Raw genomic sequence first — 12,857 nt, 5'->3', positions numbered from 1 at the left:
GAAAGGTGGAGCGGGGTGGCGGAGATCGTCGGTTCCGGCTTCATCAACGACTGTGCAAGGCAGCTGCAGCGACTACAGCGGCGGCTCGGTGGTTCGCGCTACCGGTTCTTGTTCCCGGCATTGGTGGTCGGAGGTAGCAGCGGCATCGGAGATCGAAGAGGTGAATGGTGGCGGCTGGAGGGAGGTATAAGGTTGGAGAGTGACGGCTGCATAAAATGGTCGATAGGGTTAGGGTTTATTCCCTATATACCCAACGCCTTAAAGCATTTTTCCATAATGCCACAAATAGTCCCTCCCTTCACATTTTCCTTTAAAGCAAGGCCAAAATTTACACTCCAGCCCCCTAACTCTAAAATTCCTTTCAACACAAGTCCAAAGAAATTGCCAAAGAGCCCCTAGCATCAGAATTCTATTCATAATTGGTCCGGAAGTTACATTTTAACCCCCGACTTGTAAAAATCTTTACAAAATAAATTCCGGATAATCCAATTTATAACATTTGGCTCCCAGAACCAACATCTCACTGAACATTATGAATTTTAGGGCTACTACTCTTTCATAAATTTTATTTATTTATCTATTAAATAAACAGGGTGTTACAATATACCACATATGTAGTGGGTGCCACATCATCACCACATTCTCTACCAGTAACAAGGGTTACCTACCACTAACACACCACCCCACCTCATTTTTTATTTAAATTTAATTCAAAAATACAATAAAATCATTTTTTTTAATACTAGTTTTCCATTAAATTAAAAGACCAAATTACATTAAATAAAAACTACATTAATTGAAATAAAAAAAATAAAAATAACAATAAAAATAAAAATTACATTACTTAAAATAAAAAAAATAAAAGAAAACATTAAAAAAAACTAAAAATTCCAAACATAAATAAAATAAACTACCCCATACGCCTACGTTGGGCTCGAACCGACTCTTTCATCGCGAGAAAAAGCTCCAAGTCTTTGCCCTCGAGGTCGTCCGCTTTCATTTTCAAGATTTCTATATCAGTTTTTGTTTGGATCGTCGCTTGTGCCTCTTGAAATGATGTTTGTGCTTCAATCAATTTTTGCTCCATCCGAGTCATCACCTCGGCCTTCGTTTCTTGAAGTTGCACATATAGATCAAATTTATCGCCAAAAAGATCCATAACACTAGAGCTCGAAGATGTTGAAGCCGCTTTTTTTGCTTTATTTCTTCCAACGGGTCGACGAAGAGGTTGCTCGTTTTCAAGATCTAGCGGATCATCATTGATGTCGATGTGTGTTCGGCTGTCCGATTGTTGGGAAGTTCCATCGGGGTTTCTCGAACACTTTGAACCTGAAGATTGCGAAGTTCCTTCCGTTTGCTCTTTCCAGTTTGGAGCATCTTTCAATTTTAGCCACAGTTTCATATACGGAAAAACTTTGCGTGTTGGAGTTGTTTTTTCAAATTGCCCCATGGCCGCCTTGAAAACATCAATATCGTTCGAGCCGTTTTTGCGTATATTTAGGAGGTTGTTGTAGATTCCTCCAAACTCGGTGCATTTTAGTCGAATATTGCGCCATTTCGACGTAATTTGATCGGCATTTCGAGTTTCACTTTCCATTAACTCGTAGAAAATGGCTCGAACTTTCTCCCAAAAACTTTCGTAAGGTTGACTATCTCCTACAATTGGATCTTGGGAAGCCGACACCCATGCCTCCGCTAACTTTTCTTCTTCGTCTTTTGTCCATGGGACTCTTTCTTGGGTGGTGGTGGGTCGGCCCGGTTTTTTCTTTTTTTCTTTTTTGGTTGAGGTGGTGGTGAAGGTTACGTTTCCGAAACAAAATCCGACGAAAGTGGTGGTTGTTGTGGTTGTGACGCTTGTTGTAGTTGTTGGAATTGTTGGTATTATTGTTGCATTTGTTGTTGTTGGAAAGTCGGAAAAGGTTGATATTGTCGTTGGAAAAGTGGTGTTTGTTGGATAGGGGAACCGGTTTGAAGCAAATTGACAAAACCGCCTTTAGGTGATTCCATAGTCGGGAATTGGCGAGGGGTTGTATCTAACGCAAAAGCGTTATCGGGTTTGCGATTTCTACAGTTTGGAGGGGTATTTTGGTTGGGATCCATGGTTTTTGGTTATGAAGATGTAGTGTGTAGTTTGTGTATAGAGAAAGAAAAGAATGGTGTAAAAAAAAGGATAAAAGTGTGGTATTTATAGGTAAATAAATTGGTTAAATTTTTGTTTATTATATATATTTTTTAAATAAACTAGCCGTTGAACGGCTATAAACAATTGGTCAAAGTGGGCTGCGATCTTATTGGGCGTTTGCTTTCGTTATTCCGAACACGAGGCTACACGAAAACGACTGACCACGAAACAACGGGGTGGTGTGCACGACTGTTGTTCGTGGCCAGCTCATCCACGACCGGCCTTGGCCTAATTTAGAGTTATTTCGTATTCTATTTAAAGACATTATAAATATTAAAAACAATTATTTCATTTCAAATTAATAATTTATTTATTTAAATATAAAAATTGAGAAAAGTATTTTACATTTAATAAACCTATTTTACAAAAATAGATAAACCAAATTAGATCACAACATGAAATATAAAAGTACCTACACAAAAAATGAAAATTGCAATATCCATCTTTGCCAAAAAAATATTCCTTGATTAAAACATTTTTTAAAACGATATGAGTTTTTCTATTATGAAATTGTGCCCTATTGTTCATGTAAATGGATAGGTCTATAATTAGATTCATAAAGTATTGAAAAGGTTGTTCATCATATTCAATAGAGGTTTTTCATTGTCGTTTTGTAGGCATGCTATTTAGAAATTTTTGTGGATCATACTAGTGAATGTATGTGTGTCGTTCATCCTCCACAATCATATTATGAATGATGATCCACTGAATCATAATTTTCCCCATCATATTCTTGCCCATGACTAGGGTGTCAAAGAAATGCAAAACAAGCTTTTAGAATTCAAAATAGTCCTTCAACATCTTTTCTAGCGATGTCTTGGAGTTCACAAGTATTTCCCTTTGATGTGGATATCTGTGACGATCAAACGTCCCAAACTCTATGAAACATACGAATATGCAATGAGAGATGTTATAAAAAACATGAATATAAAATAAGTATCACTCTATATGTCGCAATGAAACCGAATCTTACTACGCAACCAATCATGACAAAGAACTCAAACTGGTCTTGCTCATCTGCATGGGCGGATCTACTATGGTGCTCGTAGTGGTATCGGTAACGTTTGGTTTTTTCGGACGCAGTGAAAAAATTTTCAAAATTTTGTGATTTTTTTTCTACTATCGTGACACTACTAAAATTTCTCGTGACACCCCTATCATGAAATCTTGCGTCCGTCCCTGCTCGGCTGTCTTAATATGTGTAATAGTCCCCTCATCACTCTTTTCCAGAATGTGACAATATGCGGGAAGACATGTAAATGAGTTTTTCGAGATCCCCTAAAACTTAAGAGTAAGAAATATCTATTTCAATCTATACGAAAAGGACAATCAAATTATTATATCTCTGAAACAGAATCAAGTATTTTTGGAATATTATTTTTGTATCATTAGATATTGGTTTTGTAGGTAGAAGAGAAAGGGCCAAAATTATTTTGCTTCCATATGTTATTTTACTATCCTGATGGTGATATTAACTCTTTTTCTTATAAAGCAACACTAGTGGAGCCCTTAAAATAATAAAAAATGGGGCCTATTCAAAAGGAACTACTTTTGTTCCAAATTGCCCCTCACCGTATTCTTTGCTTTACTTAAGGTGTTGGACTTCAAACTCGCATTCCCACTTCACTCTACCTTCTTGGCTTCTTTTCATGTACTCTACATTAAATTTATTCACTGGTCACTGTATTTTATTCCAAATTGCCCCTTACGGCCTTACCCTATTCTTCGTTCAACTATTTATGAATATAAACACAAGTTAATAACTATAAATTAATCAAATTTTACTTTTTGGGTTGTAAAGGTATATATATTGATTAACAAAAGTGAGCCAACATAACTACAGTGGTCAAACAAATAACCGATGCATCCACATTCCACAGTCCACGCCACGTATATTCGGAACCCATAGTTTGAGAACCTTCTCGTGGGGTATGAATGTCATTTCACACTTGAAAATGGAGTGTTACTTAATGGCTAAGAAGTGCAATTTAATCATTTTTCTTACTTTGTATATTAAAGTTGCTCCATACCCCCTTGGTGCAAAGAAAAGCAATGGAGCCAGATGTACACAAATTTGGAATTCACGTACCTTTTTAAAACCATAAAACCACTAAAAGCTATAGAAATAATGAGATGACAAGATATAGAGATCATTTAACAAAGAAAGCAAAATGTCGAGATTTAGCAACACCTTGATAGGTTTCTTGAACCTACTGACACTCCTGGTTTCCATTCCGATCATCGGTGGCGGCTTATGGATGGCAAGAAGCACCGCCACCTGTGAAAGCTTCCTTCAAAGGCCACTTATGGTGTTAGGGTTTGTGATCTTGCTAATATCACTAGCTGGTTTCATAGGTGCATGTTTTCATGTGGTATGGGCTTTGTGGGTGTACTTGGTGGTGATGTTGTTCTTGATCACCGCCTTATTGGCCATGACGGTTTTTGGGTTTGTGGTGGCGGGTCCTGGCGGTGGAGTGGAGGTTCCCGGTAGGAATTATAGGGAGTACCATTTGCAAAGTTATTCACCTTGGTTGAGGAAAAGGATTGAAAATCCTGATTATTGGATGACTATTAGAAGTTGCATCTTGGGGTCCAAGACTTGTAGTAAGATTGTTATGTGGACACCTGTTGACTATTTGACTCGAGACATGTCTCCGATTCAGGTACTTTTTTAATGATCAATCACCTGTAAAATAGACCATTTCCTTGCTAAAAAGTCGATTCTTGTTCATAATTCCAAAGGTTGAAATGACTGTCAAAAATTTGTTACTTATATATGGGAAAGCCCATTTTCTCGACTTTCTCTATATTAAGTCATTTTTTCCATAACAAGTCATAATTAGGAAACACATATAGAATCGACGGAGTAAAGGGTTTTTTTTTTTTTTTTTGAATTAATGAATTTGATTAGTTTTATGGTTAACTTGGACAACTATTCACGGGTTGTTTCTTTTTTACTTAATCTGTACATAATAACTTAATTAATCAGTTAAGTCAACAAAAACATGAATCACTATATTACGTCACTAACCATTTACCTATTTTCATTTCTTCTTTTTTACTCTCAACTTTGCTTATAGTAAAATGGTTGACGGTTTTACTCAATCTAGAAAAATAAACATACATTATGTGTTATCCTAACATACATCATTACACATTCAATCATTTTACCCATACATGACATAACACAAAAAAAAAGAAGAAGAAACAGCCCCTAAGTACGTGTACATGTTAAGTTCATGAAGCAAAAAACAACGTCTTAGATGATTACATTAATTTTGTTGTATGTTAATGTATGTAGTCAGGGTGTTGCAAACCACTAACTTCATGCAACTATGAAGCGCCGATGATGACACAGGATCCCGACTGCTACAAATGGAACAACGACCCAAGCGTGTTGTGCTATGAATGTGACTCGTGCAAGGCGGGGGTGCTAGAGGATGTGCGGCGGGATTGGCACAAACTCTCGATTCTCAACATCGTTATGGTGATGCTTCTGATTGGCATTTATTGTATCGGTTGTTGTGCATTCCAGAATGCAAAGAGGGACGATAGCTACCCTTCTAATAGAATGTATAAAGTTCGACCCAAATGGAATTTTTATTCTGGTGGACGATAGTTTACCAACTAATTTTGTCATTTTGTTTTATGGTAGAACTATAATCAGATTTATAAGATATTTCGTGTACATTTATAGAAATTTTGATTTTTTTTTAGTTGCAACTTTAAATTTCTAGTAAATTTGAAGTACAAAATAATATATTCATATAGCAGGGTTTGGTTTGTTTTTAGAAAGTACTCAATAAACAATAGAAATTTAAAAATTTACTGATTTGGACTGGATTTCCATGTAACCCGATAAACAAAATGTAAACTTTGGATTATAAAATATATATGAGAAATAATATAATAACTAGATTATGACCCGCGTTAAACGCGGGAACATAAATTAAATACATATCATACTAATAGGTGGCATTGTCTTAGGTGGAATTTTAATAAAAAATGTTAGATTCATTTTAGAGTTTTTGAACCAAACTTGTTAAATAAAAATATTTAATATTTATATTAGAGCAATTTGATTTTTTAATACAATAATTTTTAATATAAATGATCAACATGATCTTTGTTTTATCACAACATGATGCGACTCATTGATTAAAACATGTTGTATAGTAGCTTTATGAATTGATTTTGTTCGGTGTACCAACCTCTATGGAGGCTCATATGGCTCTTTTCATATTAGCCATGTAAAACCAAAAACAACAATAAGTTGTTATATGTACCAGCAACGTTAAATTCTACAAAGAAATTCGATAAACATTATAATTAAAGTGCATTGTTATAACCATAAACATCAAATTCAGACATTGTAATTTGGTCAATTTCTAAAGTATTTTTTCCTTATAAGAATTAAAATATGATTTTTCAGGCTACACTCTATCTCACACACACACACACACACACACATATATATATATATATATATATATATATATATATATATATATATATATATATATATTTCGATCAAAGAAATTATTACAAAAAAAAACATGTTATGAACAAAAATATATCATTAGTTTCATAATTTGCCAAAGGTTAACACTAATAAATAATAATGAACTTTCACAAATCTTGCATTTTGATCACTGCATCCAACTAACAAATGAAATTCAATTTAGAGGATTGATTCAAGAAGTGCATCAATGACTTCTTGTAGCTGAATTTGGGGAAATGCTAAGACCTACTGAGATATGAGGGAACAGTCTGTAAGACTACGGTTGGTTTCTGGAGGGCAATACAAATTCAAAATCATTAGCACATATCTTTCCTACCTACTTCAATTATCAAATTTAGATCAAACTTGTCAAAATCAATTTACAAAAAAATAAAATAAAATAAAAAATAATAATAAAAAAAAAACTCAGATATATAACCTAGCAATCAAACAACATATTTTTCATAGAAATAAATATCACAAATCTACAATTTACACTTTATATAATATTCTTAAATTATATTTTACCTTTGCATCTTTAATGGTCATTAACACTTCTTTCTGTCATATTGTTGTGACACAAAATAACTATAGAGTACACACATGGTTAATCGTACCGACAACAATCAATGTTTTTTTCTGAGAAATATTGATGTAAGTTTAAATTATATAATAAAAAAAGTAAAATGAAATATGAGGGTAAAAATAATCCAAAAACTATTTGACATAATGTATATTTCATAAATGAAAGTTAAGTATATAAACCCCATCTACTTGTTGGAGATCAAACTTATGAAGGAAAATCGTCATTTGCACAGTAGATGATGGAGGACGAAGCGATTCTACAATTAGCGGATGTGCTTTCTGGACTGGATTTGACAAGAAATCTTAACAATAAAGAAGATGTTATTTTTGTTGCTTTAAAATAGGATCATTGATGAAGATCCTAGTCGTAGTGAAGCAATTTGTGACGGAGAAACGTTATGAAACGATGCATAATGAAGTTGGTATAAATGTATATTCATTTATAGTAAAAAGAATAATAATATTTTGAAATTTTTTTAAGGTGTAAGTTGTTAATCATAGTATGAACAAACCTCTATAATAAGATATTTTTTCCGCATTGAATAACAACTATCATACGGGTTTGTTTCTTATTTTCCAAATAGTCAGCAAACTGTTGTGCATACCTATCCCAGAGTGTTACATTTATTTGTTTGCTTCTACAAAAGCCAAAAACATAATAAATATACAATATAAAATGACATTATAAAGTAAAATTTGACACAAAATTTCGAAAAGTAAACATACTCTAGATCTTCCAAGCTCAAATTGACTCTCTTTGATAATTTATTTTTCTTGTTCATAAGGGTTCCACTGGGAAACATGTCACAACATCTCCAATAACATCTATTATATAAGATAAAAAATGGAAGATTAGTATAAAAGTTTCGTTATGGTGAGTGATGGTAAATAACAAAATATCGTTATATAAATCGTTAGATTGTAACATATAAACTAACCAACATGTGTGTTATCAATAAAAACATCATCCAAAATGGCGTTGAAGTTTGCAAAAGAGTATCCATAAAGTAATCCAGTCCACTGACTGCATGGTGTAACTTTGGTTGTGATATAAATATTGATTTTGTTTTCATTATCAACAAAACTATTTTCGTTTTGATTAATACCAAGTTGTGGATTTTGGATGTAGTAACAATCATCCTCATGAAACAAACTTTAAAATCTTTCAACCTATCTATTAGTAACATCTGTCTCGATCTTCCTTCCCTAAATGCACAAAAAAAATCAGTTTATATATTGTTATATGTGGTTCGAATGAAATTGTAAGAAAATTCATAAAAAAAATGTTATTACCTGTAAGAATCATATTAGTTTTGTAAGTCTTTGTTGAAGATCCATAAGCAAGATGTTTAATGAGACGGATTATTCTTACTCTCATGGTAAATTGACTTTTTGAAACATCAAGTTGGTCTATGAAGGTAATGTTGCTTTGAACCATGTTTCTGTTTGTGAAAAAACTAATGATTGTTAAACACATGTGACCCAACCAAGTAATTAATATGGACCGGGTAAAATAGGAAAAACAAGAACAATTCAAAATCATAGGATCAGAGTGAAAATATAGTTTTAGGGACGGAATTTATAACTTTTGACATAACTCAAGGACGCCGAATGTAATTTAGTCTAAAACACATAATGTAGAAAGTCTTTTGTATGTAATCAAAATCAAAATTATAAAAATAAAATAAAATTCTTATCATCCAAATATGAATGATGTTATATATACTTTTAAAAAACCTCATAATGCAAACTTGACAATAAAGTAAGTATAAATAGTTTTTGTTGATGCTCATCATAAAACATATCAAGCAGTAGAAGGGGGGCATCAGTGGTAGGGGTAGGTGTATTTCAGGTACAGAGAATGTATACATAGATGTTGTTTTGCCCTCATTCATCATGCAAATAAAATTCAATGTAGAGTATTTTTTTTATATGGTGTATAGAAATATACAGTTCCATTCATTGATATATACCATAGTATTTGATTCATGATTAAATTTGATAACCCTCACATATTAAGAACATCGATTACACAAGTTTCAGGAATGTTGCAAACAGAGGATATAACGTTGATTATACACAGACTCGTAAACAAACATAGGTGAACACATTAAAAAAATCGATATAAAGAATATAATTTTGTTTTTGTAACTAAATGAATGAAACTAATATGCTTAAAGTAGATTGATTAATTTTTTTTATGACCTCTCAACATGAATACAGTAATAACAGGTAATAAGAACAGAGTAAATGCAAGAAATTGGAGAAGAAGAAGGAGAACAAAGTAAAGAAAGAACCTATTAAAAGGAATTGGAGAAGAAGACCACTGAAGAAAACACTGTAAATCGTAGGACACAATCCAAAATCCTAAGAATAACAACTTCAATGTAATCGTATATATAGGATGTTTTTGAATAAAAAAATCATTATCTTCCAAAAAAATTGGGATCCTAAGATATCTTCTTGTAGATTTTCGGCCATTTATTTGGAAAAAAAGGAAGATACCAGTTATACCGATTCAAACGTTTAAATTAATTGACTTGCTTATTTAATGAGTTTTAAAATTCAAACCAATATCTCAAATTGATTCATTTTATGTGGGATATATTGAGAGATAAATTATGAATAATATTGACCTTAATTTTGACACTAAAATATTTTGTTGATTTAATGGGATCTGATTAGATTTTATATATGATATGCTTATTTAATGAGTTTTTTTTTTTAAAAAAAAAGAAAAAAAAGAAAAAAAAAAGAGTTAAACGGATTTGAATTTAAAGCCAAAAGCTATAAATAAGAGAGTTAAATTATGAACAATATTAATTAGAAAAACTGATATCTCGTATATAAATAGAATGATATGCTTCAATAGATAACATAATTGTTGAATTTAAAGATTCTATAATTAAATGTAATTGTGTTTAAAAATTTTTTTTGGAAGATGATGTCAGCAATTTGATCTAAGGGTGAAAAACATAGAATTGAAATACAATCAATGGTCCTGATTTCTTCATTGATGAATTAAGGGTTTTCTTTTAATAATATTTAGAGATATAACTTATTATTTAAATATTACAAAAAGTTATGGAAGTTAAATTATTGATTCACTTTATTATATTGTCTTCTGGATTTCAGTCGAGTATATCCTCGGCTCCTCGCCTCTCATTCTCTTTATCTTTGTGACTTTTATATCAAATGCTAAATAGACTAATCAAATTAATTTACAACTTGGATTCTTTTTCCAATTTATTTTCGTTTAATTATACTAAAGTTCAAGTCCGGATAGAAAACAATTTCAAGGAAAGCAACTAATTATGTTAAAACTTATTATTATTATGTATGTTAGATAATTTAATTGAAAATTTGATAGTATAATATAATACGATTATAAAAGTAAAGTATTTGTGTAATACCACATTTGTTTCAATATTTATTTGAAATTATAAAAAAGCTAGATTGACTGTAAATCATCTTTGTGTTTAGAGATAGGCATTGAATCATTGATTGATCTATAAAACATTATTTAGTCATCAAGACACTCTTTTAAGATATGTTCACTCAAACCAGCCAGACTCAATGTTCAGTCAAAAACCGGGCAGACTCTTTGAAAAACTAGGGACTGTACCAGATAGATGGCACGGTTCGATTCGACTCGGCTCGGTCTGGTCTTGGTTTGCTCTATTATATAAGTCCAATATTTTACTTTATAAAATACAATGTATTATATATACGATTAACTAAACACAATGTAACACTTTATTAATAAAGATGATCATGTTTTTGTTGTTGAAAAAAACAAAAGGAATATCTTTATTGAATTAACTTTATGCATAATGCTCGTGTTATGTTACTGTCATGTTGGAAAAGTTGTGTATCGTCTCCTAATTGTTGTTGCTCTTGAAAACGTATATATTTCTTGGAAGACAAGAGTTCTATAAAAACATAATATAGTTTTAAGGATTTCAATAAGAAGACGATGGTATATTGTCATTTTATATGGACTTAAAGGTTGAGTCATTAAGTGAAATGGCTATAGGAAAAAAAACATGCAAAATTCCTTATGGATTATCTACAAGGGCGGATCTATAATAGATCGCGGGGTATCCCGGGATACCCCTGAAAAAAATTTCGGTAGTGTAAATTTTTTAGAAAAATTTCGTTTTATGTAGTGTATCTATACATAACATTAATATATTTAGCGAGATAATAACACAAGTTGTAGTTGGTTCAGATGGTTAAGGTGTTAGAGAATGCTATTGGAGGTTGCAAGTTTAAATCTTCTTTCAAACATTTATCTTCTTTTATTTTTCAACTCTTTTTATATAGCTTTATATCTAAGTGGTAAAGTGCTAAACTTTTAATTTTGAGGTTCCAATTTCGAATCTTGGCGCTTTCATGTGTTTACTTAATTTTGTTTATCACTTTTTCTATTTGTTTTTTTTTAATTCTAAAATTGTCCAACATCGACCATAAATTAAACATAACTCCTATACATCTGTTATATAAGCAATATAAGCTTCTTAATTCTCAACCAATTAAACTTCCGAATGGATTTGGGTTTAAACCCGAAACCGAGTTTGAAAAACCGAGAAACCGAACCCATCGGTTTGGGATACCCCTTTGCTTTGACTCTGGCTCCGCCGTTGATTATCTATGCCATAAAATTTTCTTATGAACAATATTCATAATCTCCACTATATTACATGGACGAGGTTGTTTACTTTTGTTTGGTGTTATGACAGATTTAGACTGATTTGGAATTGAAATCCAGTAAATTTATTTGTTTGTTTCAAAAAGATGGAATTTATAATCCCATGATCTATCCCAAACCTCTTTGTAGGTGCACCTTGGGGGGATGCCAATGAGGATATTTACAAATAATTACACTTTTTGAACAAATACCAAACAAAGTTTATAAAAGAAACACAACCTCTTGATTTATATAAAAATATATTACAAAGTAGTTCAAAAACACAATTATTCCAAGAAACTATTAAGTTAAATTATCTTGAACGTCTTAAAGTTTAAAGTGACTAAAGTCTAAACTCTAAACTCTAAACTAATAGAAGTGTCGATTTTCAACATTGACACTATATTTTATTATTTTATACAAAATGAGAATGACTCATATAGAGTTAAGAATGTTGGACACGTTAACTCCCAACTTTATAACCTAACATAACTAAATACTAATGCTTCGGAGTCCATACAAATTTACAGCAAAAATATTAATCATTTATCTTTCCAACATGAATCGTAAACTGATAACCATTATTTCTTGGACACGGTAACAGTAAAAAGATACTTTGTTTTTCATCTCAAAACTCAAAAGCTTCGTTACACTTTATAGTTCATAATGGTGTATTGTATATAAACATCACGTGGTAAAGTTAGTGGGGCTCCTTGCTTTCTCCATTTCAAGATCTACTATTTTCTCACATTCCTCACAGTTTAATCATGATGTATAATAAACTGATATAATTTAATACGGAGTAATTAAATACCAAAGCCTCAGGTTAAACTAAATAACTGACAACTTTGAATTAACAAAACGAGAAATGTAAATTATAATTTATCAAGTCGACCTTT

At 31.8% G+C, this 12,857-nt stretch overlaps 1 protein-coding gene across 1 annotated transcript; it reads left to right on the top strand.

The window, feature by feature from the left end:
* The first annotated feature begins 4,232 nt into the window (after window positions 1-4,232).
* Window positions 4,233-5,905, top strand: LOC145161167 (tetraspanin-6-like). Its single transcript, XM_079080650.1, has 2 exons — window positions 4,233-4,845; window positions 5,484-5,905. Exons 1-2 carry the CDS (start codon window positions 4,354-4,356, stop codon window positions 5,799-5,801), a joined length of 810 nt encoding a protein of 269 aa, XP_078936776.1. The 5' UTR covers window positions 4,233-4,353; the 3' UTR covers window positions 5,802-5,905.
* The last annotated feature ends 6,952 nt before the right edge of the window (window positions 5,906-12,857 follow it).

This window comes from Lactuca virosa, chromosome 2 (genome assembly GCF_052849685.1).
Source record: "Lactuca virosa cultivar CGN04683 chromosome 2, Lactuca_virosa_CGN04683_v6, whole genome shotgun sequence".
Classification (NCBI taxonomy): domain Eukaryota; kingdom Viridiplantae; phylum Streptophyta; class Magnoliopsida; order Asterales; family Asteraceae; genus Lactuca; species Lactuca virosa.
Note: the sequence above shows the minus strand (reverse complement) of the source record. Positions and strands in the feature narration are given on the sequence as shown.

Coding starts and splice junctions, on each gene's coding strand:
- LOC145161167 (XM_079080650.1), top strand. CDS start 4,354: ATGTCGAGATTTAGCAACACCTTGATAGGTTTCTTGAACCTACTGACA. Junction 4,846..5,483: donor GAGACATGTCTCCGATTCAG/GTACTTTTTTAA, acceptor TAATGTATGTAG/TCAGGGTGTTGCAAACCACT.